At 37.2% G+C, this 22,825-nt stretch overlaps 1 protein-coding gene across 1 annotated transcript in view; it reads right to left on the minus strand.

The window, feature by feature from the left end:
• Window positions 1-22,825, minus strand: part of LOC105473302 (otogelin like) — a 166,418-nt gene that overhangs the window by 27,815 nt on the left and 115,778 nt on the right. The window contains exons 38-44 of the mRNA XM_011727039.2: window positions 20,262-20,335; window positions 17,179-17,356; window positions 16,755-16,897; window positions 16,476-16,499; window positions 16,292-16,384; window positions 14,047-14,236; window positions 10,149-10,363 (exon numbers count right to left, since the gene is read on the minus strand). Of these exons, the coding sequence (XP_011725341.2) occupies window positions 10,149-10,363; window positions 14,047-14,236; window positions 16,292-16,384; window positions 16,476-16,499; window positions 16,755-16,897; window positions 17,179-17,356; window positions 20,262-20,335 (917 nt within the window). The remainder of the gene's footprint in view (window positions 1-10,148; window positions 10,364-14,046; window positions 14,237-16,291; window positions 16,385-16,475; window positions 16,500-16,754; window positions 16,898-17,178; window positions 17,357-20,261; window positions 20,336-22,825) is intronic.

Consider the following 22,825-nt stretch of genomic DNA (forward strand, 5'->3'; position numbering starts at 1 on the left):
TTCTTAATATTAAACATCACTCTAAACACATTTAAATAAGACAAATACCATGTGCACTAATCTACACACATCTTTCTTATAAAGGTGGGAAAGAAAACAGTATGTGGAGCCAAGCAAAAATTTATTTCTAATATCCACTGTGGGCTACGATTGCCCTTTCTATATACTGAATAAGAGTTTGAAGAAGTATAGATTAAGTCGTAAGCTCACAAAGCATTCTATAATGGTATACAGTATTGATTATTAAATAAAGTTACAAATGTTTCTCAAAACTTTTATTAATATTCAATGTTGGTTACATGATTTGTAAAATTTGGCACACCTCAATTTAATTAGAGACTCATTTGTTCCTATAGAATAGGTTCCATTTTGATCTAGAGATACCTGAAATACAAATAATGTAGCATGTGACAATATTTATTCCACTTTTCTCTCAACTCATTATTCAGTAGGCACATACTAAGTATCTAAATTCAGATGCCAAATTCTGATACAGGCCAAAGTATCCAATAAAAATAATGATCATTGGCGAGGTTGTAGGGAAAAGGTAACCCTTGCGCACTGTTGTTGGGAATCTAAATTAGTACAGCCATCGTGGAAGACAATATGGGGGTTTCTCAAAAAATTAAAGATAGTAATATTACATAATCGAGCTACCCTACTACTAGGTACATATCCAAAGGAAATGAAATCAGTATGTCACAGAGATGTCTGCACATCCATGTTTACTGCAGCATTATTCACAATGGCCAAAATACAGAATCAACCTGCGGGTCTGCCAATGAATGAATGAAGAAAGAAAATTTGGTGCATATACACAGTGGTACATTATTTGTCCTTTAAAAAGAATGAAATCCTGTCATTTGTGATAACATGAATGAACCCAGAGAACATGATGTTAAGTGAAATAAGCCAGGCACAGGAAGACAAATACCACAGGATCTCACTCACATGTAAAAACTAAAAAAGTTGATCATATAGAATTGAGCAAGGAATTATAGTTACCAGGGATTGAAGTGCTTGGGAAGATGTTGTTAAAGGGTACAGAATTTCATTTAGATGGGCAGAAGTCCAAGAGATCTATCGTACATGTTGACTATAATAATATAATAATATATTCTACTATTGAAAAATGCTGAGAGTGGATGTAAAGTGTTATCATCACAAAAGTGAAAATCACATAAGGTAATGCATTTGTTAACTGGCTAGATTTCATCATTCCACAATGTATATACACTTCAAAACATCATGTTGTACACAGTAAACACCTACAATTTTATCTGTCAATACAAAAATAAAATTAGATATTTTTAAAGATGCAGAAAAAAACCCTAGGAATCGACTTTCTTTTCAATGTCCTTTGTGAAATCTTCTCAGTTTCCAACCACCTTACTTTACACACAATACTTGCTTTAGTCACTAATAGCCTCCTTTCAATCAAATGAAATGAAACTGACATTCTAAACCCTCCCTGACCTCTCAGAAACCTATATTGCCATTAGCACATCCACTTGCTTAAAATGTTCTCTCCTTGAACTTCAAAGGTACCACACTCCGTTGCCTTTCCTTCTATTTGGTCATTGTTTCTTCTACCTGCCTCTCATTCTGTTTTACTAGATCCCATTCTCAATGGTCATGTTCTGTCACTGAAAATGCTCTCCCCAAGCTCATCCATTCCCATGGTTTCTATCACCATTTGGGGCATTTAAATCTTCTCTATCTTGGTTTCTTCATATGTAAAGTAGAGTTAATAGTAACAACTACTACTACTTAAGATTGCTGTGAAAATTAAATGAGCTAATACATGGAAAATATACAAAAAAAAAACCCTGACACATCATAAATTATCATTATTCTTAAAATCCATATACTAATAACTCTTCCGACCTGATCTCTGGCCTCAACTTACCTCCTCTGAGCTCCCGAATTATGCTCCAGAGTTTCTGCTCAATGTTTTCACTCTGATGATGCACATGACTTAATCTGTCCGAAATTTAAAAAAAAAAAAAAAAATCCCTTCTCTACTTAGCCCACAAAAGCTGATTCTTCTGTATCCTCTACTTACTTGTTAACTGATGAACACTTTCATCTTTTATTGGGTACCTAACTACATATCAGACACTGTACTATGCATAAGAATAAAGATAAATAAAACAGACCTGTTCTCTGCTTGTGGATCTCAATAACTACAAAAACAAAGCCTTTGAGTAAGATGAAGAGAAGCCACCATGCTAGAAAGGATTGAAAGAAAAAAGTATTCCAGCTGGGGAGTATAGCCTTTTGACAGAAAAAAATAACTCTTGGAATATGAAGAAAGCTGAGAGGAGGCAACAATGTTGGAGCTTAGCAAACAAGAGGAGCGTAGCACAAGACGTGGCTGGAGAAGTAGGTGGGCCATATCATAGAGGACATTGACAGCCCTGATAAGAACTTTGGAATGTAGTCTAAGTGAAATACAGTGAAGGATTTTAGGTAGAGAAATCGCACATTCTGTTTATAATTTTAAGATATTATTTTTCCTGCTTTGTAGAGATTTACAAACGAGGATGAAGCTCAGTGGTAGAAAAGGCTACAGTAACCAAAACAGCATGGTACTAGTAGCAAAACAGATACATAGACCAACGGAACAGAACAGAGGACTCAGGAATAATGCCACACATCTACAACCATCTGATCTTTCACAAACCTGACAAAAACAAGCAATGGGGAAATGATTCCCTATTTAATATATGGTGTTGGGAAAACTGTCCAGCCATATGCAGAAAACTGAAACTGGATCCTTTCCTTACACCTTATACAAAAATTAACTCAAGATAGATTAAAGACTTAAATGTAAGATCTAAAACCATAAAAACCCTAGAGGAAAACCTACGCAATATCATTCAGGATAGTCATGGGCAAAGACTTCATGACTAAAACACCAAAAACAATGGAAACAAAAGCCAAAGTTGACAAATGGGATCTAATTAAACTAAACAGCTTCTGCACAGAAAAAGATACTATCATCAGAGTGAACAGGCAACCCACAGAAAGGCAGAAAATTTTAGCAATCTATCCATCTGACCAAGGGCTAATATCCAGACTCTACAAATAGCTTCAACAAACTTACGAGAAAAAAACAACCCCATCAAAAAGTGGGTAAAGGATAGGAACAGACAATTCTCAAAAGAAGACATTTATGTGGCCAACGAACATGTGAAAAAAAGTTCAGCATTACTAGTCATTAGAGAAATGTAAAACAAAACCACAATGAGATACCATCTCACACCAGTTAGAATGGCGATCATTAAAAAGTCAGGAAACAACAGATGCTGGAGAGGATGTGGAGAAATAGGAATGCGTTTACACTGTTAGTGGGAGCGTAAATTAGTTCAACCATTGTGGAAGACAGCGTGGCAATTTCTCAAGGATCTAGAACCAGAAATACCATTTGACCCAGCAATCCCATTACTGGGTATTACCCAAAGGATTATAAATCATTCTACTTATGTTTATTGCAGCACTGTTCATAATAGCAAAGACTTGGAACCAACTCAAATGCCCATCAATAATAGACTGGATAAAGAACATGTGACACATATACACCATGGAATACTATGCAGCCATAAAAAAGGATGAGTTCATGTCCTTTGCAGGGACATGGATAAAGATGGAAACCATCATTCTCAGCAAACTAACACAGGAACAGAAAACCAAATACCACATGTTCTCACCCATAAGTAGGAGTTAAACAATAAGAACACGTGGACACAGGGAGGGAAACATCACACACCCTCTGTCGGTGGGTGGGAGACTAGGGGAAGGATAGCATTAGGAGAAATATCCAATGTAGATGATGGGTTGATGGGTTGATGGGTGCAGCAAACCACCATGGAACATGTATATCTATATAACAAACCTGCATGTTCTGCACATGTATCCCTGAATATAAAGTATAATTTAAAAAAAAAGAAGATGTAAGTCAAGAGAAGCATCTATTAAACTATCTGACATTCTGTTTAAAAATATTGAATTATAAAGCTTTGTCATTGGACCAGGCAAGAGGTGATGTTTCTCTGGATTCAAATGGTGGTGGGAAGAAATGCATGGATATTGAATATATTTTGGAAGTGGACTCAACATGACTTGGTGATAGCTTGGATGGAAGAGACCGAGTATCAACAAGTCATCAAGAATTTCTTTATCTCGAAATGTTACCTTGTTTAAGCTAGAAAGTTGAAGTCATCTACAAATGCTCACCCTCCCTTAGCACTAACATCTAATTGGTCCTTAAATCCTGCCCATTCCATATCCCAAATGTCTCCCAAATGCCATCTTTCTTTTCTGAACATGCCGCTATCCTCACTTGCTTCCCACGACCAGCAGAGTCCATCATCATTTTCCCAAAGTAGACTTGCTTTAAAAGAATTCAACAGGGGCGGGGTGTGGCCGGAGTGAAGAAGATAGGCAGAAAAAAAGAGGCAATTTTTAAATGATTTTTTAATATGATGGACACCAAAAAGTTCTTATACTGTTCCCACCACTTTTGTGAATATGTAAACATTACCACAATAAAAGGTTAAAACAAGAAAATAAATAAGAACTACTCAGAGACCTTTTAATTAGCTACCTTACTATACCTGCCTAGCCCATCTTCTTCAGACCTTCATACAGATCTATAGAGCAAATTGCCATGACCCTCCCTTTTTTTTAGTTCTTAACTTTCTTTTTTTTCTTGCAACAGGACTTCAATCAAAGTAACTTTTAAAAGGGTAAAGAAAGGGAAACTTTATCTCAAGGTTGATTAGAGTTCAGCCCAAAGAAGTCACTATAAACTCAAAATTTCTTTAAAGTATTTTTTTGAGGTCATGCAAGTTTTACATTCTGGTATTTAATAGTCTGTGTCTTTTAAATAAAAATAATGTCTTACAACTTCAGGCTTTGAAAGAAAAAGAAATACATCCTGCGTATCTCATGACTTAATGGGCACTTTGATATTGCATTCAATCCCTAAATATCCATGTAAGAAATCTGCGGTGAATTGAGGAGATCCAAGGCCAAATATCAAGTTCAGCATGATGGCAATACTATGTCTTCTCTTTCTCAGTTTTGCAATATCCAAGAACTATATGGGTAAAAAGAAAATGCATTTTCCACTATTGTATGCACTGTGCCAGAGTTATCACTGAATCATCATGACCAGAATGCAGCTAAAGACATTGTCTGAAGACACAGGCTACTGTGCATAGAATCCTCATAAGCTTTGTAAAGGTCTCTTTTAGTTTCTCAAGGAAACACATCTAGAGACTTTGAGTACTTGAGAGTCTGAAAGTGCTAGTACTTCCTACAGTCAATTATTTTATCTTATTCTCAAACTTTTTTTATAATATTTTTAATTGGTCACTCTTGAAAAAAAATCCGCAAAATAAGCCAATTTTGTGAGCTCTTCTTTACCATTACAGTTAAAATAATCCATTTATATTATTTAGGTTTTACTTTTTATCTTTTCTTTCCATGATGACAAATAAATTTTCAACTCCGACTGTAAAAATATTATAGCCACGTCCGGGTATGATGGCTCACACCTGTAATCCCAACACATTGGGACGCCAAGGCAGGTGGACCATTTGAGGTCAGAAGTTCGAGACCAACCTGGCCAACGTGGTGAAACTCTATCTCTATTAAAAATACAAAAAATTAACCAGGTGTGGTGGCACATGCCTGTAATCCCAGCTACGGAGGAGGTTGCAGTAGGAGAGTCACTTGAATCTGAAAGGTGAGGCTGCAGTGAGCCAAGATCACACCACTGCACTGGATGACATCATTGCCTGGATGACAGAGCAAGACTCCTCAAAAAAAAAAAAAAAATATATATATACACATATATTTCATATATATTTTATAGATAGCCACTACCTTCTTTAATTAAATTTATTTATATCTATGCAGCAGATAAAATGGCAAACTAACTTTCATTTGTTGAAAGAGATATTCAAACTATAATACTTTAAAAAATTATAAAAATGTATCCCATCATTGAACAGCCTATGAAAATACAAAAGCAAAATGTTCCTAGTGAAGAGAGTGATGTTGGGTTAAATGAGGATCATGGTGGACAAGCCTGACCTTCCACAGGATTCTAAAACTAGTTCTGAAGAAACCTTTTGAGACAAGATTACTTGTTATTTATAAAAATAAACAATCAAGCAAAATATTCTAATAATTATCCTTAAATTCTGCATGACTGATTTTTAGATGTTACCCTAGGAATAGTTTTATGTAATTGTTGATTCAGATTTTCCAACATAAGACACAACATAACTTGGTGCCCATTTACATTTCTACAATAAACAAAACCCACACTTTAAGCATTAAGGTATCTATTATAATTATTAGATTAGCCACTTGTGCTAGTGTCCAATTCCTCCTGTATATTCGGATTTCAGGTTTCTTTTTTTGCTGTCAAATTCACTGGAGGATTTTTCTTTTGTTTGTTTTTGTTTTTTGAGATGGAGTTTCGCTCTTGTCATCCAGGCTGGAGTGCAATGGCACAATCTCGGCTCACTGCAGCCTCCGCCTCCTGGGTTCGAGCAATTCTCCTGCCTCAGCCTCCTGAATAACTGGGATTACAGATGTGTGCCACCACATCCAGCTAATTTTTGTATACTGGAGGATTTTAAGAGAAAAGTGGAAGCCATCACAGACTAAATGGTATCCTGTGTTGCTTCATTATGCCTTGAATAGTCAAGCTGAAAGTTTCCTGATATAATCAACCTTTCAAGTTCCCAGTTAAAAATGCAATTTAAAAAAATCATGATGCTTTAAAAAGACAGACTAAAGTGGCACTGCAATGGGTTTTAAAGTATTTGCTATTTCTTCATGTTTATGTGCATGCATTTAAAAAATGTGAACATTGAAAACTTATTTGCATCCAAATCTCCATGTAAAACTGAAGCTCCAAAAAGACATGCCATTTTTATCCCATGACTTCATACTTTTGTCTTTTCCCTCAGGGAATGCACAGGGCAGCACAGTGAGCTCCTTCCTGACTTGACAATTCCCTTGCTTTCCTTCCCTGACTCTTCCCTTCATAGATGTTGCACCAAACTCTTTCAATGTTTTCCTCACATGGCCTTTAAACAATACTTTCTCTTGCATATACAATCAGCTCTTCTTATCCAGGGTTTCCACATCCATAGATTCAACCAACCATGGATGAAAAATATTCAGAAAATCCCACATGAGAGATATCTGGCTGCGACATCTGTCACCCCATTGACTGCCCGGGTTGATTTGGCTGATCTGGCTTACTAGACAAGTGTACCCTTCCTCCCTCACTGCTCCATGTACCTCCCTCCTGAAGGTGCACATTTGGTTGAAAGTGAGAGGCGACAATGTGCTAGCAGCCCTCACTCTCAGCACCTCCTCAGCCTCGTCGTCCACTCTGGCAGCACTTGAGGAGCCCTTGAGCCCGCTACTGCACTGTGGGAGCCCCTCTCTGGGCTGGCCCAGAACGGAGCCAGCTCCCTCTGCTTCCGGGCTGGTGTAGAGGGAGAGGCACGGGCGGGAACCAGAGCTGTGAATGGCGCTCACAGGCCAGCACAAGTTCCTGCAGGCACTTTCCCTCCGGCACCAGCGCAGGCTCGGTGGGTGCCACACTCAGAGCACCAGCTGGTGCCACTTGGCCCAGGGCAGTGAGGGGCTTAGCACCTGAGCCAGCAGCTGCTGAGGTTGCACCAGGTCCCCCAGCACTGCCAGTGCCACGCTCAAATTCTCGCTGGGCCTCAGCCACCAGCCCACGGGGCAGGGCTCCTGACCTGCAGCCTGCCATGCTGGAACCTCCCCCACGGTGGGCTCCCGCAAGGCCCAAGCCTCCCTCCCCGAGGAGCACCACCCCCTGCTTCACAGTGCTGGGTCCCATCAACCGCCCAAGGGCTGAGGAGTGCAGGCCCAGCTAGGGACTTGTGGGCAGCTCCACCTACAGCCCGGGTGCAGAATCCACTAGGTGAAGCCAGCTGGGCCCCTGAGTCTGGTGGGGACTTGGGGAACTTTTATGTCTAGCTAAGGGATCGTAAATGCACCAATCAGCACTCTGTGTCTAGCTCAGGATTTGTAAATACACCAATCAGCACTCTGTCAAAATGGACCAATCAGCTCTCTGTAAAATGGCCCAATGAGCAGGATGTGGGTGGGGCCAGGTAAGGCAATAAAAGGAGGCTGCCCAACCCAGACAGCAGCAACCTGCTGGGGTGCCTTTCCACACTGTGGAAACTTTGTTTTTTTGCTCTTTGCAGTAAATCTTGCTGCTACTCACTCTTTGGGTCCACGCTGCCTTTAAGAGCTGTAACACTCACCGCGAAGGTCTGCAGCTTCACTTCTGTCAGTGAGATCATGAACCCACTGGGAAGAATGAACAGCTCCAGACACGCTGCCTTTAAGAACTGTAACACGCACCGCGAGGGTCCGCGGCATCATTCTTGAAGTCAGCGAGACCAAGAACCCACCAATTCCGGACATAAAAAGACGCCCATCCCCGACAGAGGACCAGCCTTCAGTCAAGGGTATAAGAGTAGCTGCACTCCCCTGCTAGAACCTCCAAAGAAGCTCTCAAAAATATTCAAAAAAAGAAAGTAAAAAAACAAGGATAAAATAAAATTATTGGGGCCATCAGAGCCTAAACCATAATGGCCATCAACTTCTCCACCCACAGTTCAAATGCCTGTGACATTACAACCTCAAATACAGGTTAGACAAGTACAACCCCCTAAAAAAAATCAAGTAAAAAACAAGAATAAAATAAAGAAACAAGAAAAAAATAAAAGCAAGAATAAAATAAAATAATACGAGAATAAAAAATAATAAAAATGTAAAAAACAATACAGTGTAAAAACTATTCACATAGCATTTATCTTGCATTAGGTATTATAAGTAATCTAGAGATGATTTAACATATATGGGAGAATTGTACAGGCTATATGAAAATACTATACTGTATTTTAGAAAGGGACTTGGGTGTCCAAGGATTTTGATATCTGTGGGGGTCCTGAAACCAACCCCTCACAGATACTGAGGGGCCATTGCATTGTTATCTCTGCCTGGAACTCCATCCCTCCCTCTTCTCTCCTGGCAAACTCATACTTCTAAACCCTTCAAAGATCAAAAACTCTGGGCTGGGCATGGTCGCTCATGCCTGTAATCCCAGCACTTTGGGAGGCCGAAGTGGGCAGATCACGAGGTCAGGGGATCGAGACTATCCTGGTTAACACAGTGAAACCCTGTCTCCACTAAAAATACAAAATTAGCCAATGTGGTGGCATGTACCTGCAGTCCCAGCTTCTTGGGAGACTGAGGTAGGAGAATGGCATGAACCTGGGAGGTGGAGGTTGCAGTGAGCCGAGATTGTGCCACTGTACTCCAGCCTGGGTGACAAAGTGAGACTCCATCCAAAAAAAAAAAAGAAAGAAAGAAAAAGAAAAAATATCTAAAACTCCACAAAGTTTTCTCTAAACCTGGGCTCCTATATATCTCCATAATGTATATTTTAATGTATCTGCTCACAGACTTGACTTCCTACTAGGCGTCCTTTTCATTTTCTATCACAGGAATCTAACACAGTGATTTCTATGTACTAGATGCTCACTAAATTTTAGTTAAATGATTCACAAAATACTGTATTTGTCCTTTGTCTTTAATGATGGATCATTTTGACAATATAGATTATTTAAAATGCCTACTAATCACTTAAACTCAGAAAGTTGGAGACCAATAAAGACCAAGTAAATTGAGTGAGTGACAGATTCTATTACAAGCATATGCCTAAGAAGCCACGATCACAAGGAATTGATTAAAGCCTCACTGTATTGGTTTTGATACTGGATTATCAAACATCATTGATCTCTGTCTCTTCGAGATATTTATTCATAGGACAAATTTTCATTTTTTGAAAGCTGTAGATATATTTCTAACAAAGCATAAAGAAAAGAAATAAAATTATCCTTCCTGTGCTTGTAAGCCTATAAACAATAAGTGATTCTGAATTCCAAAGCATACTGACAGAAGGTTGGGGGTTTTGTTTTCAGTAGAACATCACAGCAAGAAGAGTAACGTATTGGCTTTTACTCTCAACATATCTAACATGAAAGTATAATTTATGGTTGCTTCCATCTTACTTTATCATGACATGGAATGAAAATTCTTCTATTTAATAACTCAATGCAGTGGCTGCAGTCATGCTCAGTACAATTCCTAACAGGTCTTCTCATTGTTACTTCAAATGATTTCTCAATTTCCCAGCTCTCAATAAATAATCCTATGTCTTCCATATTTGTAATAATTGTGCCATTTTGCATCCTTAGATCATCATCTGGATCTTCATTGCAAACTCCTTGAAAGAATATGTGACAATTAGAAAAAATAAAACTTAAACCAGTGTAGACAGCACAACTAAATCAGTTAAATAATATATTTTAAATGAATGAATGATTTACTGTATGAGGTGCCAAGTTTATGTATCCTTGAACTCTTACATCGAAAGAACTTTTTAAATTATGTTCTGATTTTTTGATAAAATCGTGTACAACTAACTGCCATAACCCAATAAGAAAGATATCAAAAGCCTAGAAGTCAAGATACATGAAGAGATCAGAGAAGATTAAGAAAGAAGACATTCATTCTGCTCCTATACTCTTCCATTACTACCACCGTCTTCTAACTTAGTAACTAGTTTTTGAGTTTGGCACGGTACTTCCCACAGTAATGGATATTTGGTGATCTGCTCCCAGGCTTCCACTTCCCTGTGAAAACTATGCCTGAAAATATTAAATATTTTTCTTTCAGGAGCTATCATTGCTCCATCACCTAGTGCAGGACATCATTCCAGGTGAGGGCTCTGATTGACATAAAGGTAATCTTCACTCCCTTGCATCAGCAACTGTTCCAGGTAATCCAGGCATAAACCAGCAAGCATGTAGTAGTCACCTAGGCACATAAATTTATTCAAATAGGGAAAACTTTGATCAAGTTCAAGACTTGAACTGGGAATTCTAGGACACAGGCAATTTCCCTTCCTTGGGATAACATGACCTGTTGATAGCTATAATGCCTTGACCTGCTGCAGCCTCTATCTTCCTGGAGAAAAGTCAAATTGTGGATGAGCTTACTCTTCATCAAATGCAGTGCAGAGCCAGGAAAGTAATGAGATCAGATCTATAATCATACCTTACCTGAATCCCATCCTACTTTAAGACATAATTTTTCTTAATTCCCAAGACTCTGGGCTATAAAATATATGAATAAAGATTTTCTTCAAACATCAAATCTTAATCCCCAAGTGAAGGGGTGGCCTGCCCCTCCACACCTCCAGGCGTTTCTCGTTAGGTGGAATGAGAGACTTGAGAAAAGAAATGAGACACAGAGACAAAGTATAGAGAAAGAAAAAGTGGGCCCAGGGGACGGGTGCTCAACATACAGAGGACCCACGCCGGCACCGGTCTCTGAGTTCCCTCAGTATTTATTGATCATTATCTTTACCATCTTAGAAAAAGGGAAGTGGCAGGATAATAGGATCATCGTAGGGAGAAGGTCAGCAGTAAGACATATGAATAAAGATCTCTGTGACATAAGTTTAAGGAAAAGTGCTGTGCCTTGATATGCATATGTAAACATCTCCATAAAGCTTTTTAGGGCATAAAGAGCAGCATTGCGCTAGCAAGTCCCACCTTTCGCCCTAAGGCGGTTTTCTCCTTTCTCAGTAAACAGAACATACAATCGGGTTTTACACCTGAGATGTTCCATTGCCCAGGGATGGGCAGGAAACAGATGCTTTTCTCTATCTCAACTGCCAAGAAGCCTTCTTTCCTCTTACACTAGTCCTCCTCAGCACAGACCCTTCATAGGTGTCAGGCTGGGGGACGATCAGGTCTTTCCCTTCCCACGAGGCCATATATCAGACTATCACATGGAGAGAAACCTTGGACAATACCTAGCTTTCCTAGGCAGAGGTCTCTGCGACCTTTGGCAGTGTATGTGTCCCTGGGTACTTAAGATTAAGAGAATGGTGATGACTTTTAACAAGCATGCTGCCTTCAGGCACTTGTTTAACAAAGCACACTCTGCATAGCCCCAAATCCATTTAATCTTGAGTCACCACAGCACATGTCTCTTGCAAGGACAGGGTTGGGGGTAGGGTTACAGATTAACAGCATCTCAAATACAGAACAAAATGGAGACTCTTATGTCTACTTCTTTCTATATAGACACAGTAACAGTCCGATCTCTCTTTCTTTTCCCTACACCCAAGGAGATATATCAGGATGAATAAAGGTTGCAATGCCTCACTTCTGTAAATACACAGGGTACTATGTGCAATTAAACATTTAAAAAAATTAAGTGAACTACATTGTAAAGCAGCTACTATTTTTTAAGTCTAAACTTTTCTAGAGAAAGGCAATTGCAAGTAAAAATATGTTTTCACTGCAACTTCAGTCACCACTCCAGACTTCATAGTGCTGTGTAGAATGAGATGTCAATATAAGCCTCTCACTCCAGTTTTCAGACTCTGGATAACAGTCTTACTCACCAGAAGCTTTTCAGCCAGCACCCAGCCTAGTGATCCTGACAGCACCCAGATTTCCCTTTAATTAAGCATACTTCTCTCATTGTGGAGGTCAAGGAATTTAGGGAATGAGCCCTGGTTAGCAAAAAGGTAATCCTAGCCCTCTCTCTGTAGCACTTAGTTAAGAATTCAGCTAGCAGAGTGGCTGTCTACATGAAAGCAAGAGCTAATAGTAGAGAAGGATAAAAAACATAAAAATCAAACAGAAATAATACCCTTCAACAGTGATAAGTTATAGGAGAAAACATGCATTTTCAGTCTCGGTTATTACTCAATAATAACTACTGATTTAGTACATATATATACTAAATTAAGTATATATTCAATAATGCTTATTTCCAAATAATAACCTTAAGTCACCATAGAAATTTATGCTATGTTTAGCATGCTGTAAACAAGTGAGGAACTAAGAAAACCATTTTAGCAAAAATTTCCAATAAATGTGTACATTTTAAAACAGGAACTGTGGATATTTTGTGTAATTTGTTGAGGGCAAGGACTTAGCCACTCATTTTTGAGTTGTCAGCATCAAGGGTAATGTCAGACACGCAGAAGGTGATCCATAAACTTTTGTTTAATTAAGATTTACTGAGATTAAAAATAGATATATTTGTACTAAATCAACATTTATTGACTGTGTGTATTTATGTGTTGTGTTTACATTAACTTTCACATGTAATCCAAACAATCTTGAAAATAGACATTACTGTCCCCTTTTAAAGATGAGGAAACTGACATTCTCATAAGAGCACAAAGCTGTAAAGATAATAACCTGTGTTCAACTTTCTAGCAGACACCAGAGCCGGTACTCTTTTTATTTCATTATGTACCTACAGATATTTCTAATTTGTTTCCTTTGACTTAAAACTCTTTATGTATCTGCATAATATATTACAATATTAAACCTAGATGTAATGGTATATCTAAGCCTTGCATTTCATAATAAAACTAGGACAAATATTCTGAACATTGTGTTCTTTCAAGATGACTTAAACGAGTTTTCTCTGATTTCAAACTTTTAAAAAAATTAAGAGGAAACAAAGATACACAAGCCTTTAAACTTTCTACACCTCATTTGTATCACTTATAAATTGAAATAACACTATTATCTACTTACTAGATCTTAAAATTAAGTGAATTAAAATATGTAAAATAATGCCTGATGCTTCATTAATGCCTAATAAAGACAAGCTAGTGGAAACACAAACAGCATCGTAGTAATAGCAGTAAGCATATATTTTCATAAAATACCCAAATTGAAGTGTTATTTCCTGCTTCCTAGTGCATTTATGGAAAAATCATTGCTTCCTTCAGTATTTACATGGGAACTGAAAGTTAATATCACATCTCAAATCTGAAAAATGGGGCAACAGGGCCCAAAATGGTATAGCGTGAATAGAAAAAAAATAATAATAATAACAGACAAAAATCAAGATTTGAAGGGCAGCGCTCACCACAAAGTCCTTCTGTGTAGGATGACAAGTTAAATCGGAGGCCAAAATGAATGTCTATGATTCCTGTAAGATGAGACCACTTTATGATTAGTCCAGCTGGAGTAGTAATTACATACATTGAACCAGAATCGTCTATGGACAGTTCCTGACTTGAAAATGGCAAAGGTACAACAATGGAATCCACGTCTACCTAGAATAACATAAATACAACTGTTAAGAAATGTTTACTTAAATATACAAATTAGGAGAATACAGATTATTCTTTTATTCTGATTTAATGTAAACTGTTTTTTAATTTTAAAAAAGTATTTCTTACTGCTGCCACAACTTCTCAGAACCTTTAAGTTCTTTTATTGTTCCTTTGCTGTGCCTTGCTCTAGTCAGTATTTGTTCTAATGTCATTGCCTTTCATTTTTCCTCTAAATTTAACTGTTTTATGTTATGTATGCTTTTATGTCTGTTTCCTTCGATTTATGTTTATATTAATAACACCATCCTTCTAATATGAATTTACGATAATAATGTTATTTTCTGGATGTTTTTCTTAATCTGAATTCTTTCCTTGATCTGCTAAATCATTGTTTGCTTAGCTGCAGTGTTCATAACAATCATCTGTCAGGCTTGTTAAAGATCAAGATTCCCAGTGATTCGACTTTCCAGGTTTGCATTGGATTATAGACTGTATTTTTAGCATGTACTAAATAAGTATAGACAGTCTATACAGGTATTTGGTGATACTAATGTAGGCAATCCAATGATTATACTTTGAAAAATAGTGCTTTAAATAATGGCAATGACATGAAGCCATGAGCTATAACTAGCAGGAAATTTCTCGAAGCTATGCCTCACCAACCATTCAATTTCTCATTTTTATATCTTGTTCATACTGTTGTCCTTGAGCTGAAACATACTTTCTCTTTCTCTTCCTTCTTTCTACTTGTTCTTTAAGATTTATCTTAAGTGTGACCTCCTCCAAAAAAGACCTGTTCGACTCGCCTATAAACTATAAAACATTAAGTTACTCTTCTTTTTATTTCTATGATATCTTGGTCATAATTCTATCACTGTACCTCCTCTTGCTTTCTAATCAGCAGATAATTACATTATGCAAATCATGCACAAGTATATGTTACTTGACATCAGGACCTATGTGGTTTTTTCATGTTAAACTCTCACTAAGTGATTTTCAAAAATAACTCATCATTAGCTGAATACAATGCCTGACCAGTGAATGACCAGTGATGAGTTCATCTGGGGTCAAAAATAAGTCCTTCCACCCAAATGCTACAAATAATGACACTGACCAGCTTTGTGTTTACTTCTCACCCACTTCCTTTAAGTATATCAACCTCATCAAACTCAAAGGTATACGCAAATGCTATCATTTTTAAAAAGTACCTTATTTATATATTTTGTTTTACTTAATTAAACCTTTTAAATATCTTCTTACATTTTTAGGCTCATTTTAATATTATTTTCAGTCTAGAATCTATGGACCTATGCTAACAGGTGGAATTATTTCCAGAAAGTGCATAGTACCTCAGCCATATTAAGAAAAATCTTTACACATTTTTTTTCATATTTTAGAGAGAATGACTTAGAACTGAGTGAAACACTGAGTTCATAACTCACTCCTGTTTGGCAAACATATGGGATAAGAGTTTTTCCTGTAAAAGCAAAAGGCTCCTTTCATTTTTTTATAATGCATTGCTTTTTTATAATGCCTTGTGCTTCTTCAATTTATTTCAAAAAAGTTAAATTTTTTTTTCATATTTTTTCTTATTTTAGCTATCTTATTTTTACCAAAAACTTAATTATGTCAATACTTCAAATCCACTCCTTCCATCTGTTCTTAACAGTCTTTATTCTGGTGTTCTTGGCTACTATACTTTTCAACATTATCATCCCTCTCCTTCATATCTTTTCCACTCTGTCTGATTTGAAACGTGATATTAACTCTGACAAAAAGAGGACTGGTCAATCACATTATCTCACCAGTCGCTAGTGTATTTAACATGGTTCCTGCAGTTAACCTCACAGGGGAAAATATTTGCAATAATTGGCACATTATTGAGATAAAATATAATATTAAGAAACACATTTTATATTGTCCATGAAATGATTAGTATATATAATAACAATTAAATTCCATTGATATGCTTAATTTTCCCTCTTATTGGAAATAACTGTTTATATAATTTATTTTCATCTAATGTGATAAAAACTTTTAACTTTGTGTTCTTACCTTTCTTGCTAACCGACTGACAATTATTTTATGTATGGATGTTGTCACATTTAACTTCTTAAAACAAAGTCCAGAGATTCTTCCAGAGGGAGCCTTAATTTGAAGAAAATTAAAACTTTACAGAGTTAAACATAATTGTAGTGACAAACAGAATGAATATACTAAACACTTTGCAAATACTCACTAGCTTTTTTAAGGATTTTCCATTCTGGAAAAAAATAAAGAAAATACTTTTAAATGCATTATTTGACTTTTTAAAACATTATTTGGATTAATATTATATGCCTCTAAATAGATTGATATGAAAGGTTTTCAGAAATGTTTCTGAAACATTATCAGAAGACCGATCTCAGTATCTCAGTGAGTTCTTGAGGTCCCTCCTCCTATGAGAATCCTTGATGTTGTAATAGACATCAGCTATAGATTTATAACAAAATGACTGCAAAAATGAATTATGACCCACCTGATTCATGGAACATTTTTCAATATGAGCAACTATAATTTCACCAGGAATTCTTACTAAGATATAAGAAGCCATGCTATATAATGCTGCATTGTTTCCATCAAATGTAATAATGCTCAGTTCTGACAACATGGAACACCGACCTACAAAAATGGTAGAAAGTGGATTTAGTCTATTAACTATCTGCATTTTTAGTAATAATTGCACTTTTTAAAAAAATCTGTTAAATTAGCCTTGTTATGGCTGACAACATATATACTATGATACTATACTGTTATATACTCTGAGCCAAAATCATAAATCCAATAAAGAAAACTCAAAAACAATAACTATGGCTTGATGAGGTGAAAGGTTCAAAAAAGTAACACTCCCTCCAGATTGGGAAAAAAAAAAAAAGATCATCACTTAAGAAATGCAAACTTACAAGGACATTCCCACTCAGGGCAGCAGATATCACTGTTCACTTGAACTGGCCTTCCTCGGAAACCACAGTCAGGCATTTTCACCTCCTTTGGGCAATTAAGAGACCAGTTGTATAACTGCCATTCCATATTAAGGCATATGTATTGGCTACAATTATAAACAGGATCAAATTGCTGAGGCTGTTAATAAAAAAAGATTAGGGTTTTTTTTTCCATTCTCAATTAATGTTTTTAATTGATTTTTAAATTTCACATTAATATTGCCCATGTGTACATTTATTAAATATAAAAACTTTTGAAAGATAAAGAATTAAAATTTCACTACAACTTCTTATTGATGTACCCTTTCTATAATATTCAATATGTGTTTAATGTAAGCCTTATCTTAATATTGATTGTGTATTAGATTACCCATATATTTGAAAATCTGAAGAAAACAATGTTCTCCTAAATTCCCTAGATTAGTTTTTTTGCAAGCATATTTATAAAATGACAGCTGACCTTTCACATTATGTTGTATAAAGCTAGCCTATGAATATAACTTCCATTAATGTCAACTTAAAAATCACAACTTAATACTATCTAAATATTTCATTAAAAATTTATATATAACATCAGTTTGACAGCACCTAGACTGTATAATCATAAATTAATTTTATATGTAACTCAAAATGTCTAGGTAAACAAATAATAAATAAATAAGTGGTAGGTGTTTCAAAGTTTATAAATCACATTCCATTTAAATTATGGTAATAATTATAGCAATGCTAAACTAGACATTTTCTAATTAACCCATTTCATTCTCATAACCCTGTAAGGTAGATACTATTATTTCATATTTATTTTATAGATGAGTAAACAGTGTGGGGGTTAAAGTAATTTGCCCAAGGTCCCACAGATAGAAGATAGTAGAGACAGCATCTCAGTCCAGGCATTGTTACTCAGGAATCTGTACTCTTGACCAATACTCTACTGCATGTCTGGGGATTTGAGAATAAAAATTAACAACTATTTACCACCTATTACATACCATACACTAATAAAGTATCTTTTTTTATTTGCTTCTCCCTAAATCTTTTGGATCAGTTTCTATCAATCCAATATAATATTTGATTTTAACAATAAGGTTAAGAGAAATTACTAATTTTCTAAATAATAAGACTCTTAAGTGAGCACTTCAAAATTTAAGAGTCCAATTTTCCAAAATTTTCTCTGTGAAAGTTGTATCACTTCTCAGGTATTGACCTTGCTTTTCATTTAGCCAGAAAAATGAAAGCAATTACAAGAAAACCTCACAGACATCTAAACCACCCAAAGGATTTTAGACCTACCACTCTACTGAAACTCTTTTTAACAGGGTCACCAACAACTCACCTTGCTAAATCCAATGATCAGTTCTCAGACCTCATCTCAGACCTATTAATACATTCAGTATAGCTTTTTACTCCACCTTCCTTATAATACTTTTTTCCTTAGATTTCAGATCACCTGCAGCCTCCAACATTTTCTCCTATTTCTCTGGTTAACATTATTTGCATGTCTGTCATCTTCTCTCAACCTATGAAAGTTGCAGTGGCCCTTTTCACTTCTCTATCTGTACTCCCTTTATTATCTCACCCAGTCTCATACCATTTATCTGATGAGAATTCCCAAAATTTTTTCTTAGCATGACCTGTGTATACTCCATGTATGTCCACCAAATCTGTATGACCACAGCTTTTTGCTGTCTGTGAGGAATCTCAAGCTTCACATGGCAAAAGTAAACTCATGATTATACCCACTCCAGACATTCACTTCCCATGATTTCTCCATCCTAGTTGACACCAGCCCTTTTAGTTGCTGAAAGCAAAAGTTTTAGAATCTTTGTGGCTTCCCTTTTACTCACACTTCACATCTAATCTTTCGGTAAGGTCTGTGGCCTCTACCTTCAAAATATATCCAGGATCCAGGTACTTCTCACCATCTTCACTGCTATCACCTGAACCAGGCCATCATCATCTCTGGCCTAAATTCCTATAATAGCCTCCTAACCAGTTATATTGTCTCCTTACACCTTACCCACAATACACCAGCCAAAATGATCTTGAAACTACTCAGATGGTGTAATTCCTTGACTCAAAAATATACAGCACCTTCCCAAGTCATTTAGAACAGAAGCCACAGTCTTGACAACACAAGGTCTAACATAATCTACTTTATTGTCTACTATTTTATTCCTTTCTTATTACTTGTCTCCTTGTCATTCTTTTAATACAGTAGGTACATTCTTGCCTCAAGGCCTTTGCACTTGCTGGTCCCTCTACCTGGAACTTTGCTGCCCCGGTCCTCTACATGGGTTCACTCTCTCAAATTTGCACATCGTTTGCTTAGAGGTCGCCTTATCAGTGAAGATTTTCCAACCATCTTATTAAAAATAGTATTATTTTTCTCCTGACCAGCACCTCTGACATTTTATATAACTTCATTTATTTTGCTTATGGGCTATCTCAGAAATTCCAATAGAACGTAAACTCTGGAAAGGCAGAAATGTTTGCCTACTTTTACATTTTTTCCATAGGATCTGAATAGTGCCTGGCCAGAAATGGTGCCAAATAAATATTGGTTGAATAAATAATTAGTTTATCAGAGCAAATGGTATGTTTGAAATAAGAAGATCTCTGCCCAAGTCTTAGGAGAGAAAACTACTAGCTCTAGGAGCCAATGACTTTTACCTTTTCTGCTTACCAGTGTATGTTTAACATCTTGCACAGTGACTGACATTGAGTAGATGCTTAATAAATATTTTATGAATGCCTGATTCACAGATAAATCCATACTAGATAACTCTTCATTAAGGAATAACACTTAAGACTTAAGATCTTATTTCAATTTTGTTTTTCTTAGTGTGACTAGAAGCTAATTAATAAGAAATATCTTATCAGTTACAATTGTTCCAATGAAATGCATATTTCTTATTATCTGTTAGCAAGGATAGACTAGAGAACATACCAAAAAAAAGTTTAGTAGCATTTGGACATTGACACAGTAATTTGAGTGGATGATATATGGAAATGACAAAGAGCTGGAAGATATTGCTCAGTCATACCTCACATTCCAAGCCTGTAGTTGGTGTTAGCATATCAAACACAGTGATTTCTGATGGAGTAATCATTTCCATAACTGTCAGAAATGAAAAGGTAATCCTCATTAGTGGAATGTATTTATCTTGTATGGAATTGATATGTGACAGAAAGTGTACTAAGAAATTTTATATAGATTATTTCACGTATTCCTTTCTAGAATCCTGTGGTGTTGGTAATAATAGTATCGACATTTTACAGATGAACAAACTAAGCTGTAGAGAAGTAAGGCTGTTAAGTGGCAGAGACAGAATTTGAACTTGGAAATGAATTCTGATTTCAGAAATTTGGCTTTTAATCACCATTCTATAAACCCCTTCACTTTCTTTCCTTTTTTTTTTTTTTTTTTTTTGAGACAGAGTTTCACTCTGTCGCCCAGGCTGGAGTGCAGTGGTGAGATCTCAGCTCACTGCAAGCTCCGCCTCCTGGGTTCACGCCATTCTCCTACCTCAGTCTCTCAAGTAGCTGGGACTACAGGCGCCTGCCACCACGCCTGGCTAATTTTTTGTATTTTTAGTAGAGACGAGGTTTCCCCCTGTTAGCCAGGATGGCCTCCTCTCGATCTCCTGACCTCGTGATCTGCCTGCCTGGGCCTCCCAAAGTGCTGGGATTACAGGCGTGAGCCACCACGCCCGGCCCACCTTCACTTTCTTAATGGTGTCAACACAATTGTGCGAACAGGTAAAAAAAATATTAATAGTATCACTAACCATTCCTCAGGAGTTAAAATTTTTGTTACATTTTGAAAATAAGTAACGAGGCTGACCCCTTGATTTTGGTGAACCTTAAGAATGTGTTCCTTGCGAGCAGAATAAATGCTGATGTGGACCATGTGGAGACCCTAGTTGATGGGTGTGATTTAGGGGTGACCCATGAAAATGGGAGATGTGATTGGTAAACACATCTGTGAGGCACCTTCTAAGGTGCCAATATCAGAGCTATCTCTAAAATATTCAGTCCGAAAGATTGCAGAAGAGCCACAACGAATGGCTGAAACTATTCTCAGCCATAATTGCAGTGCCCAGAGTTGATAGTGTTTAAAAATAACCTCATTAGTTTCCTATTGCTGCTGTAATAAATTACCACAAATTTAGTGGCTTAAAACAACACCAGTGGCCGGGCGCGGTGGCTCAAGCCTGTAATCCCAGCACTTTGGGAGGCCGAGACGGGCGGATCACGAGGTCAGGAGATCGAGACCATCCTGGTTAACACGGTGAAACCCCGTCTCTACTAAAAAATACAAAAAAAAAAAAAAAAAAACTAGCCGGGCGAGGTGGCGGGCGCCTGTAGTCCCAGCTACTCGGGAGGCTGAGGCAGGAGAATGGCGTGAACCCGGGAGGCGGAGCTTGCAGTGAGCTGAGATCCGGCCACTGCACTCCAGCCTGGGTGACAGAGAGAGACTCCGTCTCAAAAAAAAAAAAAAAAAAAAAAAAAAACACCAGTGTATTAGCCGTTTTGGAGCTCAATGTAGCCATTTCACAATGCACACATATTTCAAAACAACATGTACATAATAAATATATACAATTTTTCTTTGTCAATTTTTAAAATTAATTAATTAATTTTTAAACACAGTAAGTCCTAAAATCAAGCTATCAGTAGGACTGCATTCCTTCTAGAGGCTCTAAGGGAGATTCTGCTTTCTGGTCTCTTCCAGCTTCTATGAACTACCTGGACTTGGCTTATGGTCCCTTCCTTTAACTTCAAAACGACAGCATGAAATCTGCAAATCAATCTCTCTCTCTCTCTCTCTTCCCCGTCTTCCTTCCCTTCCTTTCCCCTTATTTCCTCTGATTCTGTTGTCACATCACCTTCCCTGACTCCAACTCTCTTGCCTCTCTCTTATAAGGACATTTGTGATTACATTGGCGCCTCATGAATATTCCAGGATAATTTCCCCATCTCATGATCCAGGCATAAGCCAGTCAGCACCTTAATTTAGCCACATGAATGGCCATACAAGGTCATATATTCAAAAATTCTGGGGACTAAGGCAGTGACATTTTTGGAGGGCCATTATTCAGCATACCACAATGACATTTTAAAAACTTTTAATATTTCTGACCAGGCGCGGTGGGTCTTGCCTGTAATCCCAGAGCTTTGGGAGGCCAAAGTGAGCAGATCATTTGAGGCCAGGAGTTCAAGGCCAGCCTGGCCAATATGGCGAAACCCTGTCTCTATTAAACATACAAAAATTAGCCAGGCACGGTGGTTCACGCCTGTAGTTCCAGCTACTGGGGAGGATGAGGCAGGAAAGTCTCTTGAACTTGGGAAGTGGAGGTTGCAGTGAGCCAAGATCATGCCACTACACTCCAGCCTGAGTGACAGAGCAAGACTCCATCTCAAAAAAAAAATAAAACAAAAAATTATAATGACTGGGAAGTTCAGTGGTCCTAACAGTGAAGGAGTTCACTGTTATCTAAAATCATCAAAGGCTTACAAACATTATCTGGGTGTGGATTTACAATGGCCAAGCTGTCTTGATAACTACAGCTTTGTAGTATGTCTTGAAACTGGAAGTATGAGTCCT

The sequence above is a fragment of the Macaca nemestrina genome, chromosome 10, assembly GCF_043159975.1.
Source record: "Macaca nemestrina isolate mMacNem1 chromosome 10, mMacNem.hap1, whole genome shotgun sequence".
In the NCBI taxonomy this organism is placed as follows: domain Eukaryota; kingdom Metazoa; phylum Chordata; class Mammalia; order Primates; family Cercopithecidae; genus Macaca; species Macaca nemestrina.